The sequence below is a fragment of the Apis florea genome, unplaced genomic scaffold (assembly GCF_048593485.1).
Source record: "Apis florea isolate Af1SG1 unplaced genomic scaffold, ASM4859348v1 contig_2495_pilon, whole genome shotgun sequence".
In the NCBI taxonomy this organism is placed as follows: domain Eukaryota; kingdom Metazoa; phylum Arthropoda; class Insecta; order Hymenoptera; family Apidae; genus Apis; species Apis florea.
In genome coordinates, this window is record NW_028256595.1 from 1,950,557 (window position 1) to 1,978,435 (window position 27,879).

At 48.6% G+C, this 27,879-nt stretch overlaps 1 protein-coding gene across 8 annotated transcripts; it reads right to left on the bottom strand.

Moving 5' to 3' along the window:
- Positions 1 to 423: 423 nt before the first annotated feature.
- On the bottom strand, positions 424 to 27,847 carry OtopLa (proton channel otopetrin-like a). 8 transcript variants are annotated; one of them, XM_086906737.1, is made up of 11 exons: positions 27,635 to 27,686; positions 25,793 to 25,945; positions 18,015 to 18,250; positions 17,583 to 17,725; positions 7,663 to 7,993; positions 7,123 to 7,231; positions 6,878 to 7,038; positions 6,641 to 6,797; positions 6,072 to 6,568; positions 5,671 to 5,998; positions 424 to 5,553 (listed from the first exon to the last, which is right to left on the bottom strand). In XM_086906737.1, the coding sequence occupies exons 3-11, from the start codon at positions 18,219 to 18,221 to the stop codon at positions 4,859 to 4,861; spliced, it is 2,628 nt and encodes an 875-aa protein (XP_086762863.1). In that variant the 5' UTR covers positions 18,222 to 18,250; positions 25,793 to 25,945; positions 27,635 to 27,686; the 3' UTR covers positions 424 to 4,858. The 8 variants fall into 8 exon arrangements, with proteins under 8 accessions (XP_086762863.1, XP_086762865.1, XP_086762860.1 ...); XM_086906739.1 differs by lacking the exon at positions 25,793 to 25,945 and having other exon boundaries at positions 27,635 to 27,847; XM_086906734.1 differs by lacking the exons at positions 25,793 to 25,945; positions 27,635 to 27,686 and adding an exon at positions 21,321 to 21,836.
- Positions 27,848 to 27,879: the final 32 nt, after the last annotated feature.

The following is a 27,879-nucleotide window of genomic DNA, read 5'->3' on the forward strand; positions in this document are numbered from 1 at the left end:
TCTCGACGCGTTGGTTAGATCTGATGATAATTGGCATCGTTTTTCAAAATCTTTTCTTTGAAATTTTTTCTTAAAAATTCATTTTATCAAAATAATTTAGATAATATTAAAAGTATCTCGTTAATAATATTTTCTGAAAAATAATACCAAGCTAAGAACTACGCGCATTTGCAGTTCAGTTTAAATCTTGCACAATTTCTTTTGATTATTCGTTTCACTTATTGTTAAACTGGATTGGTATCATATTATGTTATTCGCTTATTGTTAGACCGGACCGCATGTGCCATATTACGCGTATGCGTTCGACATTATTATGGGATTATTAATCGTAGGACAATGAATCGTGGGATGCACGTGCAAATTAAATAAGAAAATAGATTAATTATTCATCGGAGAACTTACTTAAAACTCGTAAAAGCGATGTTACATCTAGATAACTTTTATTAACCAATATAATCGTATATTGTTACAAATGACGGCGACACGATGATCGTGCCGCCTCAACGGATTACAATGAGAAACGGCGTGTCAACGTTATACAATCAAAATGGGAATTGAGATGAATGAGCGAATTTTTACGAATGTTTACGGTGGTATTCGTCGCTACTCGACTTCAAGAAACTGCATACACGACAACATGTAATTTGTAGAAGTATTTTTTTTTTTTTTTTTTTTTTTTTTATTTTTTTTAATATCCTTTGTGTCTTGCGTGTTGAAACTTATTACTTCTAATCCCATTGTCCGCGTGAAATCTTCCATCTGCCACCTCCCTCCCCTATTATCGTATCTATCTGATAGAGTGATGAGTATGTCGGTTGTGCGCGCGTATTGTGTATGTGTACAAACTGTAATTATGCTCGAAGACATCGAAAACTCACTACGTAATGTTAAATGACGAAGTGTCGCGGATTTGCCTTTGTATCGAGCCCCTTTTCTTCCTTTCTTCTCTCTCTCTCTCTCTCTCTCTTCCTCCCTTCCCTTTCGCCGTCCTTACTCGAAATAATTAAATAGAAGCGTGACTTCTTCTCGCTCTAATCATCCTTTCAACGAATTCCATGCAATTCCCCCGATCATGGCCCTCGAATCGAGGATTCCCTCGACGAGTCGAATCGATTTTTCTCGGCAAACCCGCGACTCATTGATTAGGCTTACGGCTACTATCGAGATACTGATGTACATACACAAGAACCATGATCCTCCTGTTCTCTAGAACACGGGCAGAGTATACAAAGACGTTGTTCGCCGAATAAAAACGTGTCGCACGTGCACCGCTTGCTCAATCACTCGCGCATACGTATTCCTCACTCACACTTCGATACACGCATTCTCGATAATTGGTTGGAAGGGTATTGGCTTTCGTATATGTATTTATATTATATTTTCGCTTGTTCTCCGTTTCTGCTCGAAAATCCCCGTTTTATTATTATTATTATTATTATTATTATTATATTATTTTTTTTTTTTTGGTTCCATCTATTCGCCCATGCTTCGTCCTTCTCCTCGTGTCTTCTTGCTCTCCCCTCCTCCTTTTCCACCCATTCTTCTCTATAATCACTTTCTCGACTTTTGTTGGTCCTGTGTGTGGCAGTGCCTTGTTAACTATGATTTTTTTTTTCTTCTTTTTTACGTAAACGTTCAATACTTGTTATATTGTCGTTCCTATGGACTCGCATCCCCCTTTCTTTCTTTCTTTCTTTCTTTCTTTCTTTCGATAGAGTCACGCTGTGACTCTCGCGCAGAGCGTTGGTGAAAAGATTTCGGGATTCGAGCGGAGGAAAGATCAAACGAACGCTTGTTTTTCTTCTTTTTCTTCTTTTTTTCCTCATCCTTTTTCTCCCCTTTCTTTTTTCCTTTTGATTCTTAATGAAATCAATGGGCAAGTATGAATTTTTTCTCGCGGTTGAGACGAGGGAATCGAGGGGTAAGAGGGTGCGGACCATTCGTCAATTTTGACAAAGATCGATCGATTAGTCGATAAAATATCGGTCGACGAGGGATAACGTCGATGAGGTTTCTTTTTTTTTTTTTTCTCTTTGAACTTTCAAGAAGAGGTTTGATGAGGGCTCGATCACATTATTATAATTAAGGGAGATAAATAAACGCACCCTCTTTCCGTCGAAAACACGCCTCGCAACGTGAACTCGCAAAACGATAATTGCTCTTCGTTTCACAGACACTCTGCTGATACAATACCTTACTGTGCATCGTTATTTACATATTCGCATCACTTCATTCGCAGTCGCGCACATCGAAGTCAATAAAAGATCTCCATAAATGTATTTATATTTATATATATATATATCTATCTATCTGCGTATATATATATATATATATAATATATATTTTTAAATTTTTTTTTTTTTTTTCATATTTATATCGTGTTACCTTTTATAATAATAATATCGTCTCGGATTACAATTATGTATAATTAGTGTCACAACTTCGTCCCTCTCGTTTCCCACACCCCGTTTCCTCTCTCCTTAACTTAATTCTCTTTCACCTACGTACATACGTCTAAGAATTAAAATATTTAGACTCGAATAGAGCTAGGTACATACTTCGACCAGGTTATTTTTTTTTTTTTTTTTTCTTTTCTTTTTTCCTCCTGTTGGGAATAAGGGTTGGATTCTTTTTCTTCTCTGAGTTTTTTCACGGGATCCGTGGAGGGATTTCTTTCAATGTATGTATGTAATAACGACTATTCAAACGCGTGTGTGTATGTGTGTGTGTGTGTGTGTGTGTGTGTGTATTTTCTGAACGATCTACGATATTCATAGCGAATGTAAATGTGAAAGTTCCACTTATCTCGTTCGATCTCTCCCGAGAGATGGCATTAAAAGCTAATCGACCATGGTACAATTATTAATAAACTTCCGTGTGAATGGTACGTGGTGGCTGTGTGTACGCGTATGTGTAAATTTCACTACCAGTGTACCGACTATAATTTTTTTTTTTTTTTTCCTCTCCTTCTTCTCGTCATATAATCTTCCTTTACACGTTTAATTCCTTTATCTTAAAACTTCGTCTATGATATTTCCTTACTTTTAATCTCTTAGTCTCGCGATAAAATCTACATTCGTGATTCGTCATTGTCCCCTCCCTATCGTGATTCGAACATCTTCGAGTATTATGTTCGAATTTGTTAAAAAAAAAAAAAAAAAGAGAGAGAGAAAAAAAAGAAAAAAAATACTCTTTACTCTTTATACAAGATCCTTTTTCATCGTCGTCGCTTTTCTCGTCCTTTCCTCTATTTTATTTCCCTCTTTATCCCACTTTTACAACGCGCGACTCATTCGTTCGCGACTCGAATCACACTTCGATATTCGTCGGAACGCTCTTATTGGAGCGTCAACGTCGAAAGGGTCGTGTCGATAAAAGATTCTAAAAGTTAGAAACAATTTTGTACTTTGAAGCACGCAACGAGAAAGAACGTCGGAATTGTTTTCCCTTCTTCTTCTTCTTCTTCTTTTTTGGCGCGTCTTCTTCCTTCTCCTCTTCGATTTCCTTTCCGTCAAATCGGTCGACGAAGCGGACAAACTTCGTCCAATCTTGTTCGAACAAAAGAATGCGTATCCGTCCGCGAGATATCAAAAAAGCGTCGTTGTCAATTCGCTCGACTTGCGGCGCAACGAAATTACCCTGTTCCTGCATCGAGTCTCCTCTCTCTCTCTCTCTCTCTCTTCGATTGTTCATCGTTCCTCTCTCCATCCTTTTCTTTTTCTCGCGAGAAAGAGATCACACGGCGGCTATTTACCTAAAAACTATCTTGGGCCATGCTAACGAAGAATGTGAACTTGATCGCTAATATGAGGTGATTTCGCTTTGAGAAGATGGTTCCACTCTTCGTATATAATCAATTGGCACGATGTTTCACGTTTTGAAAAAACTCCTTTCTTTCCTCCGATATTGGCTCGTTCGAGTCCAAATCTTGCGATTTCCGAGGATTAACGAAGAGTGAAAAATCCTACGTACTCTTAAACGCTCTCGATGCACGATGGGGGGCGAAGATACATATATAATATATAAAAGTAGAAAATTTGACGGCAGTATATAATAGAGATCGTAAAAGGTGTGAAACACGGTGAAAGGAAAATGGGCCCTATTTCGTGATTGTGTGGCATTGCACGTACACTGTGTGTGTTTGTATGCATGTGTGTGTATGTATGTGTGTGTGTGTGTGTTCTTTAGATCTTGTTCCTTGTATTTTTCTTCTTTTTGTGCTTTTCAATAATATTTTGAATAATACGATCTGTTCAAAGTTATCCGGTTCCTCCGGCCGAAATTCCTTTTTTCCCTTCGATGGATCGACCTCCTGTTTCCTGCTGATCCGTGCTCTCCCGTTTCTCCTCCGATCAAGCAAGCAACCGTCCAGCTGCTGTTTCAAGCAAAGAGAACCGAGGCTAACGAATGCATAACGCGCGTAAAAAAATAAAACGACGCTTCGCGATCCTCCCGCACTTTTGCGTGCCAAGCCTCGACTCCTCGAGGACGCTGCCGTCGACACATCTGCCGCCCTTTACACTCCCCACCCTCCCGACTTTTTCTCGATCCGTATGAAGCAACGCAAACCCCAGATTTCGAGAGAGACCGCGAGCCGCCTCCAATATTTCTCCGAGATATGTCCAATATTATCGATCAGCCTGGCCATCATCGTCATCATCATCATCATCATCCCTGTCCATCCGAGTCTCTTGGACAGAGAGACGATCGAGAAGATCGTCGCGGCCAGGAATATCCGCTCGACTCGATCCGATCTCTCTCGCTCGCCCTCTCATTCTCTTTCTCCCTCTCTCTCTCCCTCTCGATTCGCGAACGACGATCAATCCGGGCCGTTGATCCCGACGAACGATCCCCTCGTCTAGTCGAGGCGCGCCTTGTAGCTCGTCTTCCATATCTCCGCGAACGTGACCGCGCTGTGGAACCTGTGGAAGATGCAGAGCGGGAGGGTGACCCTCTGCACGATGGCCCACGCGAGGAACCCGTAGAAATCGAGCTGGACCGGGTTCGCCATCACTTTCTGCGACTCGAACGTGTAGATCACCCACATGGTCAGGTTGCAGATGAGCAGGAAGGTGACCACCTGCCTGCCGGGCTTGCTACGATCGTGCTCGGGCAGGTGGACCCTTCTGCGGGACACGTCCGCGATGAACAGCATCTGGAGGATGACCTGGGCCACGGAGAGGAGGCCGGTCAGCATGACGAGGAGGTTGGGCTCGTGGGTGAACGCTGCCAGCGAGCCGGCGATCACGCTGAACACCGCGTACACGAACAGGCCGAAGCCCGACACGCGGAGGAGGATGTCGTTCAGGTCGCTCTGCTCCTCGGCCTTGAACTTCAAGCTCTGCACCCGTATGAAACCGACGATTATGGCCACGATCGAGAGGACCATGAGCACGCAGTGGGACACGTCCGCGAGGTAAATGGCGACCAGGCCCAAGTCCGGATGGTGGATCAGCACGAAGAAGAGGATCAGGCAGATCAGCGAGCCGACCAGCAGCAACAGGCCGAAGAACAGTCCTTTGCTCGCTCCTACACAGTCCACCCTTGTGTGACCTATTTTTTTTTTTGCGTCGAGAAACATCCACTTTTTAGTTTCTTTACTTTTCTCCCGGCCGATCTTCGAGGAATGGATGGTTCGAGAGAGTATGCGAAATGTAGCATAATAATTACCCGCATGAGCCAACGCGACCGCTCTTCGGGACAGCATGGCCTCGAGCCGCCGCTCGAGATCTGCCTCCACCTGATGCGGCCAACGGGGATGTCGGCCGATGTGTTTCCACATCACGTAGATCACCGCTGCACCGATCAAACTGTACTCGATTATGAAGGGGAAGAGGTACGGTTCGGCGTCCTGCACGATCGTCCCCATGATGTTCACCCGGCCGCACGAATTCGACGCGATCTCCTCGTCCGTCAACGCCTCCGCGTACGCGCCGAAATTCGGGCTCCAATATTCGCTGCTGTTCGTTTGGTTGTTCAGGTCGAAGATTTGATGTATCTGTGTTACGGAACGATTACATCGGATCTATACTCGACACGAAAAAAATCGATCGATAGGAAAGATACCTTACCTCTTCCTTGTTGTCCGCCTGAGGCGCGTCGAACAGTTGGACGAAGTAGGACAAGGTGGTGGAGGGTATGGCGGTGGTGGTTGTGGTGGCGGCGGCGGCGGCGGTGGTGGTGGTGGTGGTGGTGGTGGCTGGAGTGGTCGGGGTGGTCCTCTCCTCGGTGGTGGTTTTCGGCGTGAGGGCGGTGAGAAAAGTGGTCAAAGTGCTGGCGGTGGTGGTGGTGAAGCTGGGCCTAGGGGTCGAGGTGGAAGTGGTCATCGAGGTGGGGGGGTTCCAGCCGGTGGCGGTGGTCGAGGTCGGTGTGGTGACGGCCCTGGCGATCGCCCTTGCCGTAGTTTTCATCATTCGGCCCAACGAGGCGGCTATGGTGCTCGCGACCGACGTGGGCACGGTCGACGACCTGGTCGCTGTTAACGGCGCCTCGCGCAGAAGCGCCACGTCCCGGGGCGCCGTGCCCAGTATGGCACCCGCGTTTCTCATCGAGTGCTGTTTGATACTCTCTGAAAAAATTTTTCATTTTTTGAGATCAGAGAAGTCCTTCTTCGAGACCTCCTCTTCTCGAGACGATTTACCGAGAATGCCCGCCTCGAATTGGCCCATTTTCTGATGATGCTTCGTGATCTCCTTGATGCTCTCCAACACCAGGGTACGGATCCAGACGCAGAGATTGGTGGCCACCACGTGCATCAGGCCGAAACGAGCGATCACTTTGAAGCGATGAATGTTCAGCTTCGAGAGAAAACGGACGATCAATGGACAACGATTCGAAAGAGATCGATCTCAGGAAGAATCGTTTCTTTTCCACCTACCCTCGAGTTCATGAAGATGAAGTACATCTGCATGAAGGTGAAGATCATTTGCAGAACTGGATTCACGCCTTGGAGAATCTGGTAACACGGCGATGTGGGTGGCACCTCGAAGAACGTGCCGAATTCCAAACCGTTGTAGACCATTGTACCCAGGCCAAAAGCTGCAAACGATTCGTTTTTTTTTTTTTTTTAAATAACGACGCGTTCGTTTGAGATCTCCGCTTTGAAGTTCGATTCCCGCTCACCGATGGCTCCGATTCTGAGGAAAAAGCTTCCATGGCTCTGATCGTTCTGCGAAGTTTTCCGCTTCCTCAGCGCCCGAGTGGCCACCCCAGCCTCGACGTCAGCGGCGTCCTGAAATCATCGCATTTTTCATTCGTCGGTTATAATCGACCGGTTAACAATTTAATAACCGACCACGAGCCATCCTCGTCTATCTCGTTCCATTTCTCGACTCTCGAATTTAATTTTAGAAGATAATTTCGTCGCCTCGACCCCGAAAAAAAGAGCAGTAAATTTCAACGAGGAAAAAATTGCCGAGTTTCGGTTTTAGAAGTGGATTCGCGTGATAATGAACGTGGGGGAAGGGGGAGGGGGAGGGAGGAGTGTAACAACGCGGATTCTACAACCGGATCCGTGGATGAGGATGGATAACAACCCACTTATGCCTTTTAAAATTGTCGGCTCGACAACTTCACCGAAATACACGCGGTTTCTTAACAACCACGAAACTGTGGTACAACTGTTCGCTACAATGGCACTGGGGAAGAGAGATCGATCCTGACCTGATATTCCTTCTTGTTCTTCGACGACTTCTGCTCCTTGTCCTTCTTGTCCTTCTTCTTGTTCTTCTCCTTGGGTTCCTTGGGTGGTTTGGGCGGCCTCGGAGGCGGGGGTGGCGTGTCGCTGCCCCTCGAGCAGCAAGCGCTTTCTTGCAGCAGGAAGCAGAACACGTACAACAGGAATAAGATGCTAACACCGTAGAGATACGTGAAGAATCCCTCGTAGTAGTAGAGAGGCAGCTTGTGCGTGACCACCTCGCTTATCACGTAAGCGATGCACACGACCACCAGCAGTTTCGCGTAGATGAAACTCATGATAATGAACAGCGACGTCCTGCAAGAAGAGGAAAAAGAAAGAAGCGGAAACTCGTGCGTGCCGAGTTACATGCCGATCTCTCGCGATCGTTGCATCTCTTTAACCGATCGAAAAGAAAAAACACTCCGCCACTCCTCCTCCTCCTCCTCCTCCTTCTCACCGTGTTTTTCGTACTATTTGCACTCTGCTATCGTGCGTCGGGACACCATCCCCCGATCCGTTCACGTTCTTGCTCTCCGCGCAAGTCACGATCTCCACTTCCATCGCCGATCTTCTTTCTTCCCCCCCTCTCCCTCCCCTCCCCTCTCTCTTCTATTCCTTCTCGCGTATCTACTATTCCTTATCTCGATCAAGAAGAGATGCTCAACCGTGTTTACACGCACAGCCTCCGACAATTTAGGCCACCGTCGTCGATCCTAATCTCGATTCTTAAATCTGGTCCCTTAAATTTTTCTTCCACTCGGGCTTCGAAGATTCGACGCTTCTTCGACCTCTGCTTCTTCCGCACCTCGAGACTCTCGCGCTTCTGCCGCCGTTCGCCCGCCACGGCCTTCTTTTCCCTCGTTGAAAAAGGTTAGGTCGCGAAATCGATAATTTGCGTACGCGAAGGGGAGAGAGCGAGCCTCGTTAGAGATCAATCGCGCGAACAAGTTTCCTTCCTTTCTTCGACCGTTCCTCGCGGATCGAGGCGATCGCGATATATATATATATATTGGGCGCGCGCGTAACGAGGAGGGAAGAAAGAGGCGAGCGAGAAGGGGGAGAGGGAAAGATGATATTTGAAAATCGGCGTGGTGCTGCGATTGCACAGCGTCGCGACGTCTGCACGTCGAATATCAGGGGCTCGGCTGGCTCGTCGGTATGGTGCATCTTCGTCAAGAAGGGCTTAACCACCCTTTGTCACGCTGGCATTTCAGGGGTTGGGGCGCAGACTTTATTGTGTTCCGCACGAGCCTGTACACTCGTGTCAGGCATTTTTTTTTTTTTTTGCCCTTCGATGATCATCGCGTGGATAAAGGATCGTGGTATTTTAGCGAGACGCCCAGGACACCAGATTCCGCATTCCGCCTCTCTTTCCAGCTTCCGTAACCCGTTGATATTTCCTCCCACGATTGTTCTACCCACGTGATCCTTTCTCTTTCCGACCAGCCTCGATCGCGTTATCCGTTCGATGCAAGCGAGAGGAAGAAAGGAATTATTAATACGCGTCGCGTTTGAACTTTTACTCTAACCGAAAAAAAAAAAAAAAAACATCCTGTTAAAAAAATATATGCTTCCTATTTTTGAATTCCCTCGAACTTTTCTCTCGCGAAAAATCATCTCTTGACACTGGCGATGAGAAGGATGGGCGAAGGGGATGGCGGTGGGAACGGAGGCGAGGGCCTCGAGAGATGAAAGTTTTTCAAAGTTTTCGCGGTGATAAGAGGCGAAAAAAGGGAGGAGGAGGAAGAAGAAGAGGAGGAGGAGGAGGAGGATGAAAAAAGAGGGTGCCGCGTATCCCGCGGTGTGGCCTTTTTCATCGGTGGGGAAGAAGAAAAGCGGCGAGAAGCGGTATAAACGGGAAACGGGTGTACAGGCACACACAGACTCCGAGAGGCTGGCGCACGGTCGATATTTCGAAGTACCTACTTTCAGCCGCTGGTCTTTCTCTCTGTACCTCCTCACCCTCTCGACTCACCCTCGCTCATCTGTGTCCTCTCCACGAATTTCTCTTCTCCCCTTCGCGTTCAATCACGCCCGTATTCTTTCCCCGTGTTCTATCCCTCCCCTCCCCGTTTAATATTCGCGTAACAAACGTTCTCGCGTTTTTTCTTCTCTTTTTTCTTTTTTTTCGGGGTCAAACCCGATTAAAATCCGATCGGCGTCGTTTCGTTCAACCGCGATAGATTTTTCAATCCTCTCTATTTTGATCCGTGTCGACGAGTTTAGCTTTTCGCGCACCGTCGTCGATTTGAACGACCGAGAACATTAGTTTAGCGTTATTTTCGGTGGCGGATCGTTCGTTTTTCTCTACGTGTACTCTTACTCCATGCCATCGGCGGTATGCGCAGTCACGTTCACGGGGCCCGTAATACTGTCTCGTCTAGACCGGGCAAGCTTCGTTTTCAACCCGTGTTAATGCAATTGCGAGTGTGTAATTCGAGAAGGTATCGCTTTGCCCGTGTATGCACAACGTATCACTGTCGTGTACTCGATCGATATTAATAAATTATAAATCGCGGCTCGAAACTAGTTCGCGCCATTATCGGGCTCGATCGATGCTCGCTCTCCGCGCCTCTCTCTCTCTCTCTCTCTTTTGTCTTTCTTTTGTCTCGAGATGCGAGGGAGGAAAATTAATTTATCGATCGGGCGCGAGTACGTACTTTACTCTCCTCTCTCAGGCGTCTCTCATCGTCGTCCTCTCCGATTCTCTCTTTTCACGCGAGCAGGATTATCGCGAGGAACGGCCTGACTTTAACTCGACGTCCCCAAAAGAAAGAAGAGAGGGGAGAATAAAAAAGGAAAAAAAAAAAAAAAAGGTGTCGTCGCGTTCCAGGGTTAATGCACGGCCTGTCTCACATCCCCACAGGTCCGATATATCCGCAGAGGATAAACCGCACGCCGTCCCTTCTCGAAATACGTTCGCGCTCCACTTCCTCGATTCTTTTCCCGAGAATGATTTCCATTCGTTCGTGGCCGCAACCTCGCTCGGTTAGTTACCCGCTCCGGCATGGGGTGGTAGGTGGTGTACGTGCGCGAGTGCATAACTCGGTGCCGCGTATAATGCGCACTAGACGCGCAAGACGCTTCACAGGCAGCCACGGCTAACGAAGTGCGTCGTAAATAGACACGCAGACGAAACCTTCCACCTCTTGCCGCCATTTCGAGTCGAACGAGCAGAGAGAGAGGGGGGGGGGGTTTCGTAAAATGAATGGCACGGCACGAGAGGAGAAGAAGTTATCCAATGTCCGTTTTTCCCCAAACACTTTTCACGAATCGATAATCGTCGCAACCAAGGAAAATTTCGTTCGAATTTTGCTACAGTCCGAGCGGTAGAAACTAAAAATAACGACATCGACCAGCCGGAAAATCCTTTTTGTGATCCTCTTTTAAAATTGCCGCGACCCACGGATCGGCAAGCATCGATGCGTAGCCTTCCTTTCTAAAAGTATATATATATATATTTAACTAAAATTTACACGGAGATTGATTACACTGAGCAATCGCGAGGAACGTGCTGCAAAGATTCTTCTCGATCGCGTCATTCGGAAGAAGAAGAATTCTTATTCACACGCCTGTTCGTGTACTTTCATTCGTACTTGCAATGGTGGGCGTCGCGCCATTCGTGGGACGAATGCAAATCCAGCGGAGGTGGAGAGAAAGGAGGCTCGAATAATCGGTCGTGACCGATTGAAAATCGTTATTACGTCCTCGGCCGGAATCCGATAAACGGAGGATCGATCTTCCGGAGGATTGGACGCGAACGTTTCCGTGCGCGAGAAACGTACGTCTCTCGGTACGTTTGACCCAGTATTCGATATCGAAATTCCTATGGAACGGATAGCTGGAGAATATTTTCCTACGCATTCCCGATCAACCGCGAATACCGAGTATCGGGAAAAGAGAGCCGCGGACGAGTTTGCTCGTGGAATTTTTAATAACGTCGACCCAGTTACGGAGCCTCTCATATTTATCTTCCCAATTTCCCCTCTCCCTTCGCTCTCGTTTTTCTTTTTGTTTTTTTTTTTGTTTTTTTTTTTTTTTTTTTTTTTTTAATCAACAGCGAGTAACAAACAAACGCGAAGAAAGTGGAAAAGTCGGGGAAGTTTTCAGGGAAGTTGAACACCGGTGCTCCTGAATAATTACCATTCGTTAGCGTGTAGATTACGGTAGTTCTTTTCAAGTGGACGCTTGACCTAGTCTCGTTTCAACTCGGTGTAATTGCAGCGCGGAAAAAACGTAACGTTCGGATAAATCCCTCGTTAAAACGGATGCGAATGACGGATATTTATATTCTCTGGCCAAGCGAATCTCCCCGATCGAACTTCGGGAAAAGAAGAAGAAGAAGAAGAAAAAAAAAGAAAAAGAAGGAGCAAAAGCGTGGATAAAAGGATAATCGCGAACGAGCGGTTACCATACGTGGATAACAACGAGGAGGAGATGGGAAAAAGTAAGAGAAAAAAAAGCGAGGAGTTGTTTCCACCTCCTCCTCCTCCTCTTCCTATCCCTCCATCCATCCCCATCCCATCGGTTGTGGATGATTTTTCTCTACGTCTACAGCCGGGGGTCTCTTACTTTTTCGCTGGGGTCGAGCGCACGTTCTTCAGCTCCATCTCTTTGTTCGCCGCGTTGTTCTTCTCGGCGTTGTCCTGCGCGTTTGGCGACGAGTTGTTTTGCGGATTCAGGGGTCTGGTCACGGGGAGCGTCGCCGTGTTGTCCGCAGCGGCTGCTTCCACCTCCACGGTGGCGACCTTGCAATCACCACCACCCACCATCGCGGATCTCTTCTCCTCCCGCAATGGAGACCCTAACGGATCGGCAAAACACACACGACTGGATCTCACGACAGGGAAAATGCCACCGTTCTTTTCCTAACCGGAGATCCAACACCGCGCCATTTATTCCCACACTCGCCGCGATCACGCCGCCGTACCCGCCATTTTGGCGAACGTTACACTGCTCTACCGCGTCTACTAGTATATTCCGTGTATTTAATAAGATTAACCGCGCGACGTTTCTCGCTTTCGAAATTCCACACCACTCGCGCCCTGCCTCGAAGATGGCGAGCGACGGGAGGAATCGAATCGGGTGGTAGGTCGATTGGAGGGTGATCGGGGCGCGTCGCGCCACAGAGTCGACTCGGATGTAAAGCTCGGAGGCACCATTTCCGAAAACGAGGGCACGAGTCAAAAACTCTCTCCCTCTCTCTCTCTCTATCTATCTATCTCTTTCTCTCCCCAAATTGTTGCCGTCTGTTTATTCGATTCCGCGGATCACGCCTGCGCGTTTCGTCCCTTCGTTGGCAAAGATCGCTCTTCAACTACCTCCTGCGCCTTGCCTTCCCTTGCCTTTCGTCCCTTTCGAAGGACGATCGAGTTTCAAAACCTGGAAATTTTCTAGCCGTAGTCTTCTTCGATCTCGATATCGAGAGTTGCGCGAACAAAGTCGTTATCGATCTACGCACGACTTCGGTTTCGTCCGACAGGAAACGAAGAAGGGGGTCGCGTTACATTTTCGGGAAAATCGAGAGGAGTAGGTACGCGAGGAAACAAAGAGAGGATAGAGAGAAGAAAGGAAGGAAGGACGCGGGCCACTCCAAAGGTTTTTCCCTCTCTCTGATCCCGCGCACTTGGTCGAACGAGCTAATGGAAAATCCCGTGCACACGACCGAACCTGAGGCGGCTCGGTGGAGGAGGATCTCGGCACTCTCGCTCCGATGACCGACCGACGACGAGCACGGCGACGGGCGACGGCCGATGGCCGACAGGCGACGCGCGGCTGCGATTACCAACCGAGTGTGCGGACCGCACGCACGCACGCACGCACACACACACGCACGCACACACGCGCGCACACACACACACACACACACCTCGACGAACGCAGACGACCAACGAAACCAACCAACTATCCAGTGACCGGGCGGCCACGGCCAAGAAAGCTCACCTGCTGGAGAGGTGGTTGGCTGAAGGTTCTCGCGGTGACTGCACCCAAGCTTCGGCGGAAAAGGGTGTGAAGCGGAGACACGGAGAAGGGATGGAGGATGGAAGGTCGGCGAGAGAAAGAGGAAGTTGATCGCGCTGGAAGAGGAGAGGGGGTCACGGAGAGAGAGAGAGAGAGAGGTGGCGGAGTATCGGGAAGAGGCAGAGACGGTGGATAGGGGGAGAAAGGGAGAGAGAGAGAGAGAGAGAGAGAGAGAGAGAGAGAGAGGGAGTTGGCTCTAGCTTACGATATAGCGGGCGTAAACAGAAGCGTCGAGGGTTAATCCGAGAGGAACGGGAGAGATGGACGGACAGCAGGCGAGCGAGATGGACTATGTTATCGGAGCGCGATGAAATGGGGGTAGAATCACGATCGCCGCCCCCAGCATCCCGGAGACTGAGGCTGGCCGGGAGGTCTCTTCCCGGGCAGCGGCAGCTTCTTGCACAAGCGCACTGGGATCCGCGGCTTTCGCTCTGTATCGCTCTCTCGCGTCCGAACCCTCTTTTTCTCCCCGATATCTTTCGTCTCCTTTCCCCGATCTTTCCCCCCCGTCTTTTTCACCCCTTTCGCTCCTTCCTTCCTTCCTTCGTCTCCTCCGCACCCCTCTCTCTCCTACCGCGCCGAGATCCAACCTCCGCCATCCTTCCTCCCCCTTTCTTCCCTTCCAATCTCGTGTCGCGTCACCAGTGTTTCCTCCTCGTGTCCTCCTTTTCCTTCTCTCTCTCTCTCTCTACGTTCCTCTTTCCTTCCATTTTCCACTCCACCTAGTAATCGCTACGGAATACTCGATCGAGTATCGTCGTTCTCCTCTATCTCGATTCGAAGGGAAATACGAGCGCCCCCCTCTACCCGCGTTTTCCTTTTCAACTTTTCCACCAATTCTCGCCTCGACTCTCTCCGTTCCTCCAACCCGGTAATCGCGGTCACTGGGTTTTCGGAGTAGCGTCGCGAGCGTTCGCCAACTTCTCCAACGATCGGGCAACTCGTTTTTTCGACTGGAAAGAAAAAGAAAAGGAAAAAAAAAAAAAAAAAAAGAAAAGAGAAAGGAGCGTACATACGGTTTTTTCGATCCTTTCCCTCGAGTCTCTTCACAGCGATTCGACGAACCGCGGAAAACGGAAGCCCCTTCCCCCTTCCAGTTTTGATGAACGCGCGAGCGTTTCATTGAGAGAGTCAGCTCCTCCGATAAACGGTGAATAAACATTCAGGCAACGTCCTCTTTCTCCATTTTTATCCCCACGATCTTGGGTTATTTAAATATCCTTTCAGATCTATTCTCAGCCTCCTCCCGGATGCTGAAGACGCGGCATCGATGCATTTACGAGTCGCCTTTGTACGCCTCTCTCTCTCTCTCGTTCGAGCACAATCGCAGTCCACAGTTGGCGAGAATCAGGGTGAAGCACCCTTTGCCGGTAACTCGTCCTGCATCGTCGTCAGCAGCGGGGGTTGCCGCGTCTTTTGTCTACGTGAATTTCACGTATGAAGAACGCGTGCGCTATCGCGAAACCCTCTCGAGCCCCGTTTTCGCGATCAATTCCTCCCAAAAATTCCAACCTGCCTCTCTCTCCTCTTTTCAATTTATACGTTGCACGAATAACTAAACGAATAATTAAAAGGAACATCAACGACCATTCTTGTACCGTTTCAGCTTCCATCTCGAGTAGACACGATGTTTCACGATCGCTTTCAACCCGTTCCCCTTCCGCAAGATCGCCTCTGCTCCGATAAGTTTTTAATCCCGTCGAAAGAGAAGAGAGAGAGAGAGAGAGAGAGAGAGAGGGATTTTTCTCTCGTTAGCCGAAAGTTGAAAGAGTCTCGCGCGCGCACATTCGGCTGCGTTCCCACGGGAGGAGGTCCGGAGAGGTAGGAGAGCTGGATGGGTGGAACGTCCAGGAGGGGGAAGGGAGTGATATGCTCTGTGGTTCTGCGACCCACTGACCCGCTCGATAACGCTAGCACCGAGGTCAGTAACCTTACCCTACCGCAAAATTCTCCATCGTGCCGGCCCTTTTCGTTACGAGATACTCCGATTGCGAGATTATCTTTCCTCGAAACGTATCCCCCTCATCGATTCCCCCCCGAAGAAGAAGAAATTACGAACGAAAAAAAAAAAAAAAAAAGCTTCGACGAATTCTCGACTCTCCTCCTCCTCCTCCTCCTCCTCCCTCGGCAAAGCGACAAACAAGTTTCTCAACTTCGTCGAGGAACTACGGTCGTTTCAGCGCGACGGTATTGTTTCTTCCAATCGCGAAGGTCGGTGACCGGTTGGCCGCTCGATCATCGAAATACTTGGCAGCCGTCCATCGAGTCCACGCGCTGCCAACCTCGATCACAGTTTTCCTAGTTTTTCCCCCTCCTCAAGTAGAACAAGTTTTTCACCCTCGTAATGCATGCGATCGGGAGAAGAATCTCGAGCTCGCAATCCCAGCCCCCGTTATTGCGGTAATCTGTACAAATGGTCGCGTGAGAATTAACGTGACGCGGCGTGTCACGCGATAAACGAGATCCCGGTTCTGTCTCTCTCTCTCTCTCTCTCCGTGCTTCTTTTTCTCTCCATCTCTCGGAGAGAGAGAGAAAGAGAGAGTTTCGGTTAAGGGTGGAAGACCGCAGAAGATCGGCGGTACACGGTCGGCGATCTCGTTCCCAGCGATGATTCGAATCGGGTCACAGATACGGCGCAATACCGGTGTCCCCCTAGCATTTTTTTTCCTGCGTGTTGTAATATCGCGTTGCAAGGATTGCGACAGGCCAGACTCACGCACACCGAGTATTGATTTCGAGTCTCGGTGGCAGTGCTGCCACGATTCCGCGCCTCTAGAACTAAAGCCTGTGGATGAGAGCGCCGAGAAGATCGCTAAATACGCTTCGTTCCTTTTTTCCACCTTTTCGTTCGCTTTTCACGGGTTTATCGGGAATATCGAATTTCGTTGGTCGAAAACGATATTATTCCATTAGAACAGCTCGACAAACAAATTCAAACGCAATTGTTATCGACGACGGTTTTGAAACAGAGTTTCGCTTGGTTTTCTTTTTAGATCGAGTCGCATCACGAGGTCGTCGAGGGCGGCTTACCTTCTTCGGATGCATCGCCTGAGGGCTGATTCAAAATGGCGTTCCTCTTTAACCGCGCATATTAACGAGGATGAATCTCTATGCGGAGTACAATTCTCTCGTAGTATAACGACACGTTCGACGAGATAACGAAACTTCGGAACTTCCTGCCCCTCCTCCCATGCGTGTTCTTCGGTTCACTTTTCGCTCGTTAATCGCATCGAGAGCGAATCGAAGATTCGAGGATCGATCCTTTATTCGCCGACCAACTAAAGAAATTCCCCTCTCGAAATTCTACCAAATATTATCGTTGGAATTCGTTTGTTTGGAACAGGTTTTCGGCGCGTTTAGAAGCGCGCTGTTTCCCTCCACTCAAACACGATCTTTGCAAAAATAAACCGATTTCCTCGTATCCAATGCTCGATCGATGCCTGTTACGCGAGGTCGTAAAACTGAAAACTCGTGTTATTTCGGTGGAAGAAAGGACAGAAAGGATTTTTCGCCAGGCGTAGCGGAAGTACGGCGAACCACGTGGCCACGTTGATCCAACCTACTCGCTGCTTCCATTACCATTCGAGTCGCGTGCAAATATTATATTCAACCTTGGCGACAACCTATCGACATTTAATTTTTCCGCCAACGCGCGTTTCCGTAATACCCTATTTTTATCGTCGTTGTCGTCGAAGAAGACAAAGAGAAGGAGGAGGAGGAGGAGGAGGAGGAGGAGGAGGAGGAGGCGAGCGTTTGCGACAACTCGTGTAAACGCAATTAGAGGAGACGCGGAGGAAAGCATTACGAAATCGCGCCGGGAGGGCAGCTTTCGTCACCTCGAGGATCTTAAGAACTTGTAACACTCGTAAGAATATGTACTCACTTTGCGTTCTTTGGCAGCGTGCCAGTCGTTGGGCCGGAGTGCGTAGGGGTGAGGCAGAGGGGCGGGTTGTTGGCGTTTTGAGGCACTAGAGGCTGCCTCGCGTGCGCCGGCGACGTATGCGAGCCGTAACCATCCGAATTCAGCTGGAAACAACGATTCCCCACACTTTCAGATCTCACGGAGATCTCAACAATTTCAACCCTATATTATATAGTAGGATAGGATTGAAACATTCCCCTCCTCTCCCCTTTAAAATAAATAATTTCCTATTTAAATCTATGAAATCTATCGTTGCAATTTACATTAACGAGGTTGATTGACAATTTGTAAATCCGATGTTTGTAAAAAAATCGGTGAAAAATGGAGGAGAGAATCCAGGATAGGTAGAAAAGCGGAAGAAAATGGGAGAGAGTGGTGCAAGTTGTGTCGTACCTTGACGACCGTGCCGATCAGCGAGTCGGGCGGCATTTCCGGGGGATCCGGTATCACTCCGGGGTTGGTGTGCGCGGGATAATCGGTGTGCAGATTGGGCTCCTTGACGGGTGTGCCGTCGAGTCGTTCCATGTCCAGGCTGTCCGTCGGTGTCGGCTGGGAGAGCAGGCGCTCCTTCATCTCGTGGAGATACGGACACCGCTGCATCTCTTGTTCAGAGTTGTTCCTCGGTCGATCTGCAAACGTATCGGCCCGATTAAACGGTGGAAACGTTTGTGACTATTTGTCAACGTCCTCGTCGATAGTCGATCCACGCGCCGCGTCTTTCTTTCGTAACCTCCGATATCTTTAATTACACGTCTCGTGAATAATGCATCGAAACCATTAGGTTATCGCTCGCTCGTCCTCGTTTCGATGTTTGTCCCACTCGACCAGACCTCTCCAACATCGAATATTCCCGCTGCTACATTCGAGAATCGTAGCGCCAAACGCTCCAAGATTATTTCCAGCCGAGTTAAACTCCTATTATTTACGCGGAACACAATCGCACCGTTTTCGAAAGAAGAACGCGTCTCTACCTTTTCTCCGTCTTCTCTCCGCTCCCTCGACAATTAGTCGTCCCAAGGCGAGTATCGAGCACATGTTCGTCGTGGCAATCGATAGAAGAAGAAGAAGAGCCGCGCGGGAGAAAGAGAGAGAGAGGCCGGTCGCCTAATCTCGGTTAGCCTTGAACTTACTCGGCTCGGTATCCATCTCGTGGTTGGCTTGGTCGCAAGGAAAAGGGAGAAATTGGAGGGCGAGATTTTCGACACGAAGATCGATCGCCGCGGGACGTAATCGGATCGACACTGGTTCTCAAAAGGGGAAGCTCGGTCGAGTCCGCTCGATCGCTCTCTCTCCCCGTGGCAGAGGATCGCCAAACATGGCGCTGCCGATCGAGTCGAGCCGTTCGTCACGTGCCGCGTTCATCTTTCCGCGCGGCCCCGCTTCGAGGAACTCGAGACGAGACGGGAAAGCGAATGAGAACCGCGCGCGTCGAAACCCGCTCTTTCCTTCTGTTTTTTTTTTTTTTTTTTTTTTTTTTTCCTTTTTTTGTCGCGTCCTCATCGTGCGGGATTTTGCGTCGATTGCGTTACGGTGATCGCCGTCCTCGCTCCTTTTTTTTTTTTTTTTTTTTTTTTCAAATTACCAGACTAGAACTAGTTTCAAGTTTCTGCGTATACGCGGTGGTAGAGGCCTACAGTCGGTCGCAAAAGTTTACTTTCTTCGATTCTATTAATAGTTTGTCCGTTATCCACTTCGTCGGGTTGTGCAAGCTTGTTGTAACTTTTCGTTATTTCGTTTTTTCTCTCTTCTTTCGAACTAGGCCTTAAAACAAATACCGCGAAACTTATAATTATCGAGGGGTGAAAAGGAGAAGGGAACGCTTGGGAGCTCGAGTATCACCGTTTTCTTAGATTTTTAAGATCAGAGAGATCCGGCAAATATTTATTTCGCCCATTGTTATTAGGCTGAGACCGAATTAGCAAACAGAGTGGAGGATATCGGTTTGAATTTTTAATATTTGCTCGCCGTTCGAATTATCGGTTCCCCGGATGGAAATGGCACGGTTTTCCCTCCGGTGAAAAGCTATCGATTCTCGAACGCGGCGTTAAATGGGTCATTGGACGCAGCGCTGGTAATTAGCTGGAGTGGCGAGTTTATGTAGCAGCGGGTTTGTTTCGCGTTTCGTAGATAGATGCGGCCCGTTCGATCCGAAAAATCAGATTTTTCAATTCACATATATATATATATATCGTATCGTTTTCGTTATCGATAGACATCACGCGATTAAATTGGGTCACTCGAGAATCGTTCTTCCATTCTTACGTTTCGATCCTACCCAATATATCCCCGACAGATCTAAATTTGGAATTTTCTTCTCGCAAGCAAAAAAAAAAAAAAAAGGGAAAGAGTGAAATAGTTGGAAGTCATCTCGCCTACGAATTCTCTCCTCCTTCTATATTTACGCCGTCATCGTTGCTCCACAAAGGGATAAATTATCGATTATCGAACGTTGTTGCGCGACTGGTTAACGGAAGCTGTTATTTATATCGGGCAGGGTATCGATGACACCGACGCGAATAACAAATAAGCTCGTTGAATAAAGCGGTCTCTCGCAATTATTGCTCGTCGAGAGCTATGTTCCGATGTTAATAATAATAATAATAATAATAATAACGAAAAGAAAGAAAAAAGAGAACGAACAATTCGTCTCGAGTCGAAACTCGAGTTTGCTTTGACGTAATTTTTCTCCCCCTCTCTCCTTTTCAAGAGAGCGCTTCAAACGGGACGTGACGCCACCTTCTCTTATTTTTAGTCGAAACTCCACGCGTTACCAATCGTTACCACGGTTCGAAGGAATTGGGCGAAGCATCGAAAGCCGAAGGATCGCGAAGCCGTTGTTGGTTCATTGACAACGGCCACGTGCGAATGTTTGCTCGCCGTCGCAAACTCGGAATAAATTATATAGCCGCGAGCGTGCCTTCGCGCTCGTTCCACGCATGCTAAACTATTTTCGCGACACGAATCTCGCATCCGCTCGCGGAGAAAATTACTCGCCCCCTTCCCACAACCGCGTCACCATTATTTTCGACTTCTCCCCCCTCCTCGACTTAAAGTTTACCCACCACGCTCGGAATCCGTGACGGCCGTAATTCGGATCGTAACAGAATAGAAACTGTGGAAACTGAGGCGATCGCAGGGAAACTCGTGAAACGAGTGAATGAAACGTGTGACGGATGAAGGGGCGCAATTACTGACCTACCTCGTGTCACGATATTCCGAGCGTATCTCGAGGAGAAGAAAATGGGAGAGAGAGAGAGAGAGAGAGGGTGGCGGCGACCGACCGCAAGGTAAATACGCGGAAAGAGGAAACATCTAAGCGGAAGAAGAAGAAGAGGGCACACGAGAGAAAGATCTCGAGTCGCGACTCGAGAGATACTTCAACCATCTCTCTCCTCTTCTTTTCTTCGCGTGCAATTTTGAAACTCTTCCCGCACGGGCTGAAATTCGGACGAACTCTCCGTTCGATTCGGAGAGGAGGAATTAAGGGGTGGCGCGAGTGTACGACGAACCGGTGTACGTAGCGGTGGGTGCAAGGGGAATTCAACAAGTGCAGGGAACGGGGGGGAGATAAACGTTAGAATTGGAGGATACATCGAACGCGTTAAATTTTCACAGATATATAATATATATGACGAGAAAGTGGAAAGAGAGTAGAGAAGCAACGAGAAGCCAAAGTAAAATGGGAAAATGGTTGGTTACCTGTGTGCGAGAAAGGCTGATACAGGATTCTAACGCGGACCCGCCGGCAGCTAGTTTGTTCCGCGATAACTGACCTATCGGAACGCGCGTCCGGATGACGCCGCGGCGTCGCGGTGCCCACTGCGAGCTCACGACGTTCCATTCGTTCTCTCGAGGGACGCGATCGCGAGTCGTGCTCCTTCTTCCCTCCTATTCTTGCACATCGCCGGCTATTATATATTTAGAAATCCGCGCTTCCTCGCCGTCACAAGCTTTGATCTCTCTCGTCTATCACTCCTCCTTCGTCCCACATATATATATATATATATCTACTTTCCACCCCCTTTCTATTTTCGCCGCGCACTATTTTCCCTGCTTTTCCTGCTCCTTTCTATCCTCTCCTCGTGTTCCTCCGCGTACGTAACGTTCCCGTCTGTCCGCTATCTACTCGCGCGTCCCGTGAGCGGAACGGGAGAGGGACACGTGTGCGCACGTGTACGGGCCTGAGGCGTGTGACACGTGCGAGCCAGCTCGGCAAATGTGAAATTATTTCTGCCTTTTGCCACGTACCCCCTACCTGCCCTCTTCCCACGCTACCTTCTTTCCCCCTTCCTTCGTACCTGCCTTCGAACCACGCTTGCTCGCTCGTGAACCCGACCACGGCGTCGACGCCGATAACCGACGCTCGTCGCCGGCCATTCCGCGCGATTCACCGATCGCCTCTTACAGATCTCTCTTGTCACCCTCTCTCGCCCCCCTTCGCCTCCCTCCTCCTCATCGATCCACCGCCAATGGAACACACTTAGGGAGGAGATTTAATTTATACTCGTCGCTTTTTCACACGATTCGGATATTTTTTCCTTCCGTTTCTCGCCACCTCCCCCTGTTTTGCCCGCGCTTTCGATCCAACCCCGGATTAACGCGCGCACACGTCCTCCGTGGGCAGAGGGCGCGAGCATATGTTCCCGAGCATTTCTCTCGACAGTTGTTCAAGAGATCGTGCATCCGATCGGAGGATAGAATTTCTTTTCATGCGTGTTGGATCGGAACGCCTCTTTTCTTCGGATGGACGCCTCATCGAGGGAATCGGATATCGATCGAAGCCATTATCGTACTCGAATTCTGAAGAAACGTCGCCAATTATCGTCGAAGAATATCCCGTGGAAATTGCTAATACAGGCGGTCGATTAATGCCCGATTAATTTCTTCCTCTCTCTCTCTCTCTCTCTCTCTCTCTCTCTCTCTCTCTCTCTCTCTCTCTCTCTCTCTCTCTCTCTCTCTCTCTCTCTCTCTCTCTTCTTCCGCGAACTATCGAAAATCTCCTTTTCTTCTCTCGTTTATTAATATTCATCCCATCTCTCTTCTTTCTTCTTCGAAAACGGGATTCGTTTCGCCGATCTTTTCCATACCATCGTTTAGACCCGGAAATAAGTCTTCTTTCCCTCCACCAGGATTCGAGAATCCCCTTTGTCGTGTTTCCACACGGTGACACACTTTCGCGAGGTAACACTTTTTAACGCTTTATAAATGCAGGCATTCGACGATTTCGAGAGGAACGAAAATTGCGAAGGTTGTTTGACAAAAATTTAGCGCGGTTATTGCGAATCCGAGCTTTCCTCGGAAGCTTCTCTCGCGCAAATTTATCCCCCCCCCCCCCCCGTCTCCCCGCGCGATAAAAAGACCGGGCGTGTAAACGTCGCTCGCGGTTGAGCGCGGGGAACTCGATTCCAGCGAGCGGGAGTAACCCAGTTTCTCCGCCGCGAGTTTAAATTAAACTCGGGAGGAGGAGGAGGAGGAGGGCGGCTGTGTGTGCGTGCGTCTGCGGAATTCCCTGCCTTTTCTTCTTTCCCTTTTTTTCTTTCAATCTCCGCGAACGCGTGGAATCTCGAACGAGTGAAAGTTGTTCCGCTCTTGTTCGATCCTTCGTTTGTTGTGAACGATCGAGCAGAGATGTCGAGAGAGATGGAACAAAGTGTAATTAAAAGCGGATCCTCGAATTTCGTGGAAATTATCGGTGACGTGAGAAAAAATTTGGAACGATCTCTGGAGAGGGAATTAGTTAGGAGCGCTGGGAAGCCAGAGCGGTGCGTGGACGCGTATACGGATTCAGCGCGCGATGCAACACGTATCGTGGGGTGGAGAGTGGCGAGAGGGCTGAATGAGCAGGGAACGTACGGTCGTGGACAGATAGTGGGATAGTGGAAACAAAAACATCGCGAGGTTATCGCGCCGGCTCCGCCCGCCCTCCAACCTGATCGATATATATATATTCCCCCGCGTTCTAGGAAAATATCGACCGAGTCTCGGGTTACTTCGAATCAATCGGATGCTGGTCGAATATTTTCTCTCTCTTCCGAATTTTTTTCTCGTTACATTATGGAACCGTTTCGAGGGGAAATTTCTCGTTCAATCTGTGCGTTTTAAAATGATACGAAACGATCGACGAATTATATTGTATTTTTTGGTGTGTTCTATCGAGGGGAAAATTGTTTTCGAGATGGGATATTTCGACGTTATTTGCGACGAATCGAATCACGGGCCGAGTAGAGGTTAGGTCGCGCCACCCTTCGCAGCATCCTCGCCCGCGGCGTATCAGCAACACCCTACCATACCGTTCGAGAAACGTCCACATCGCGAAAAGGTAAATCAGTCTCTCTCTCTCTCTCTCGGGTTGGAAAAACCGATATCTTATTAAACTGAACGGGATTACGTCGCGGAACACGATTATGTCGGATCTAATCTCCTGATAATTTCCTCCCTTCCCTCTCCTCGAGCACTCGTCGAGATTTGCTAAATGGATGGGGCAGAAGAATCCTCTGCCCGTAGAAGAAGGAGCTCACCTCGTTCTCAATGTGGAGCACAAAGTGGAAGAAGAAGACTTGGAGGTTACTTGGATGGGAAGCGAGAGAAGATCGAGCGCCTCCTCGTCGAGGATGCGCAATTGCGAGGTTCAAGAATGGTTAAGGAGGAAGGAAATGGAGAAGCTGATCGTGTTCGGAAGAGGTTAGCTTCTTACGGTGGCGGTCCTGTTGGCCTGGCACGCGGCGTCACAACAATCGGCGGCGGATCGATTCGGTCGTGGACCTCGAAAAAGCGTCGCGGCGAGCTGCTGCCGCGGCATCCGACACGAAACACGGCCAGACTGCATGGCGACCACCTGTGAGCTTCGTGCCGGCGCCGGCGTCGCGACGCCCACCGCGTTACGTCCATCGACCCGACCGCCCGACCAACCGATCGCCGCGCACTCTCCTCCATCCTCCTTTCCTAACCGATCTTCAAACTCGCCACCGGTTTTCCCTCCTCGAAAAACAAAAAAAAAAAAAAAAAATGCTCGACCTTCAACTTTTTTTCCTTCTTCAATTTCAATCGGGATTTGAATAGAGAAAAAGATTCTTGGCTCGGTCGAGAAAGCGCGTTGGAGAATCGCGTTGGAAACACCTATTGTTAAAACGAAAACATTGGACGACGTCCGTTCATTGATTCCGATCCGTTCGATCGGATGACGATGTTTCGCCGTTCTTTCTCTCCCGACTGTGGCATTAACGCTCGTAAAATTTCAGAGAGAGATATCGTAACACCGCGCTCGCGAGATAATAATCGCGGTAATTACGATGATTACAACCGCCATTGTTCTTCCTGTCCGATATTATCCGCTTTCCGCGCTTCTCCCTGCTTTCTTGCCGGCAGTTGAAAAAAAAAAAAAAGAAACAAAAGAACGAGAGAAAGAAAGAGAGAAGGAAAGGTGAGGAGAGGGAGGTGAGGAAAGGGAAAAAGTGGGTCGGGACGAAATGGGTGGTGGGTAAAAATTGGAAACGACGCTCTCTCGAGTTGTCTGGTCGAGCTCGCTCGATATTCCAAACGACGGGAACGAAACGGGAAGCTTGGCGACGAGGCCTGTGAAACGGGATACGACATTCGATCAGATCTCGGAGAAAAAAATTCTATTACCACGGATCTGTTACGAGTCGGTTTACCCGACTGCCTGTTCAACGGCTCGAGCTTTCACAAAACCGCGGAAAACATCGGGTACACTCGGCGAGTAATAAAGCGGGGAATCTTAGAATCTTTCATAAAAGTAACGTTGCAGAAAGAAGAAATTGCTTTGAAATTTCACGCTCGATAAAAGAAACGCACTGAAGATCGTGAAAATTGTACGTACGAAGAATATGCGCGTAAGGTGTTGATACATTCAACGTGACACATCGATTCTAATGGTTAAAGCAAACGGAAAAATGTCGAGTTGTAAACAATCGAAGTTCGCGTTAGATGAAACGAGAACGGAGTAACGAAGATCTCACTTCTCTCTGTCTCCTTCTGGCAAACACAAACGCGCAACTTAATAAACAAAATCTTCACCACCACTGTTTTTGTACACCAATTTTCTCATTTATTTTAGCTTTTAGACTCGACTAGATCATATCCCAACGTATTTCAAATATAAATACGTATAGGAACACGTGCTCGATGCGAAGTCAAAATATTATTTTTCTTACCTCCATAATGAATTTTTGAATCTTCGTCTTCCACGAGAGACCGATGACTTTGATTTATTGACACCGAGAAAAGACTTATTTCCTCGAGCACTTCGGATCGAATTTTCTCGTATCTCACCGACGATGTGAAAAAAACCGCACCGTGATAAAGATCTGGATGACAGAGTCGAGATATCACCTGGCTGTCGCGCGTCCACGAGAAAAAACTGTCTGTCTGGTTTCACTGTCGACGCGAGCCCTCTCGAAACGCGAAAATTCTCGATAATTGCGAACCGCGTGGCGAGGGACTGGCGTCGCGATTGGCGGCTCGCACACGAATAATCGTGGTTTTATGATGGGCGCCCGATACTTCGCTCCTTTCTCTTCGCGAATCGCTTCCCCTCGACTCTTTCTCTCTCTCTCTCTTTCGTTCCACTCTCTCGTCACGGTTTCCGCGCGAAATTTCGCACCACATCACCTCGAATCACGGTTTGCTCGTGTTTATCAATTTTACAGGTAGATAGAAGAAACGGGATTCGTCGTATTCTATTTCTTGGCTCGTTTTCGGGAGGAATTTCCAGTCTGGCAATTCGCAGAAGTTTCCAGGACGAACCCAGAAATTTTCTACTTTGCTTTAATCTCGAGCAAAGCGTTCCTTCCGTGGAAAAAAAGACTTTCTTTGGTGCACGCGAAGAAGAAAAAAGAAGAATCTTAGGTTTGTAGGATCGTATTTTTAAGATAAATTCTAGGATCGAATTGTGATCGAATGCCTAATTATATTCGCGAAGCAGATATCTATTAAAGAAGGAATCTAACGTTCGAATTAATTCTCGATTAGAAAACTCGATTTTCGATCGATCCCGCACGAGGATAATTCAGGACCGTGTTCAAAAAGGAAGAGAAGTGCGCGTTCGCCCCTTTCCATTTTCAAACCCCTCGTCCAACTTCCCCACCGACCTCGAGCCCCACGCTTCAATGCCACGGTCCGATCACAACCCAGACACCCGGTATACACGCGCGCGCACCATCTACGCGTTCTCTCGAGATCATGATTTTCTACTTGACTCGATTTTTGACTCGAATATATCGGAAATTTCCCATCCACATTCCTCGAAGCAAAGAGGCGCGAGACGATTGAAAACGAAGACGAAGTTTGCACGAGGCGGCTAATTAACGCCGATCCGCCTGTCATATTCGCTTATCGATTAGCGTCGCGTTATTACCGCAAGTTGGACAAGTAGTGTTGCGCAAGTAAACAGCGTCGACTTCCGACGCTATTATCCCGGCTGTTACGTTGAACCTGATGCGTTCGTTACACGCGACCAGCTTGTGGAAATCGATAAAGCTCGCGTGGAAATTGTTTTGCAAGTCGTTGACCGCGAAACCGTTCGAAAATTCGTCCGTTCCGTTTTCGCGCCTTCCGCGAAAATCGACATGGCCAAACCATAAATTCTCCAATTGGCCATAATCTCGCCCCCCATTCCACCCATCCTATCTTCTGTTTCTCCCTTACATTTCTTCCATTCGAATCGAATGGAAATGGAAATCGTTCGAGTTCGAGGAACGAGGAAGCGTGACTCTCGTAACGTTTCGTAACCGACCGATCTCGCAACAGCACTCGTTAGAAGCGCGGGAAAAATTTCAACCGGGCCGATTCCCCTCGCGTCTCTTCGAGGAACGAATCGAGCTCCCCTCCGCTTATTCTTCCTCGATTCTTCCTTCGAATTTCTGTCGAAATCGCGCGCGCGTCGTTCGTCGAGAAATTGCTCGCCACTATTCGAGTACGCTCGAGACACGCGCGCGTATTGTAAACAAGAGAGAGAGAGAGAAAGACGTACAGCCACTTACGCAAAGCGTACTCACCCGTCCATTAAGCGACGACGATGCGCAACGCGACGAATGTTTCCTCCACCTCCTCCGATCCTGCCGATTTCTCGAAGCGAAAAGCACAAGCGTTGTTGTCGTGTCCACGCCGCAATTCTCCCAACTGCTCCCTCCTTATTTTGCACCTCGCGAGCAACAACCTCGTGCTTCCTCCGCGGTGTTCGTCGAATGTAAACAAGGTGGTCGGAGCTTGCGCCGTGGCAGGAAGCTTCGCGGCGAACCAC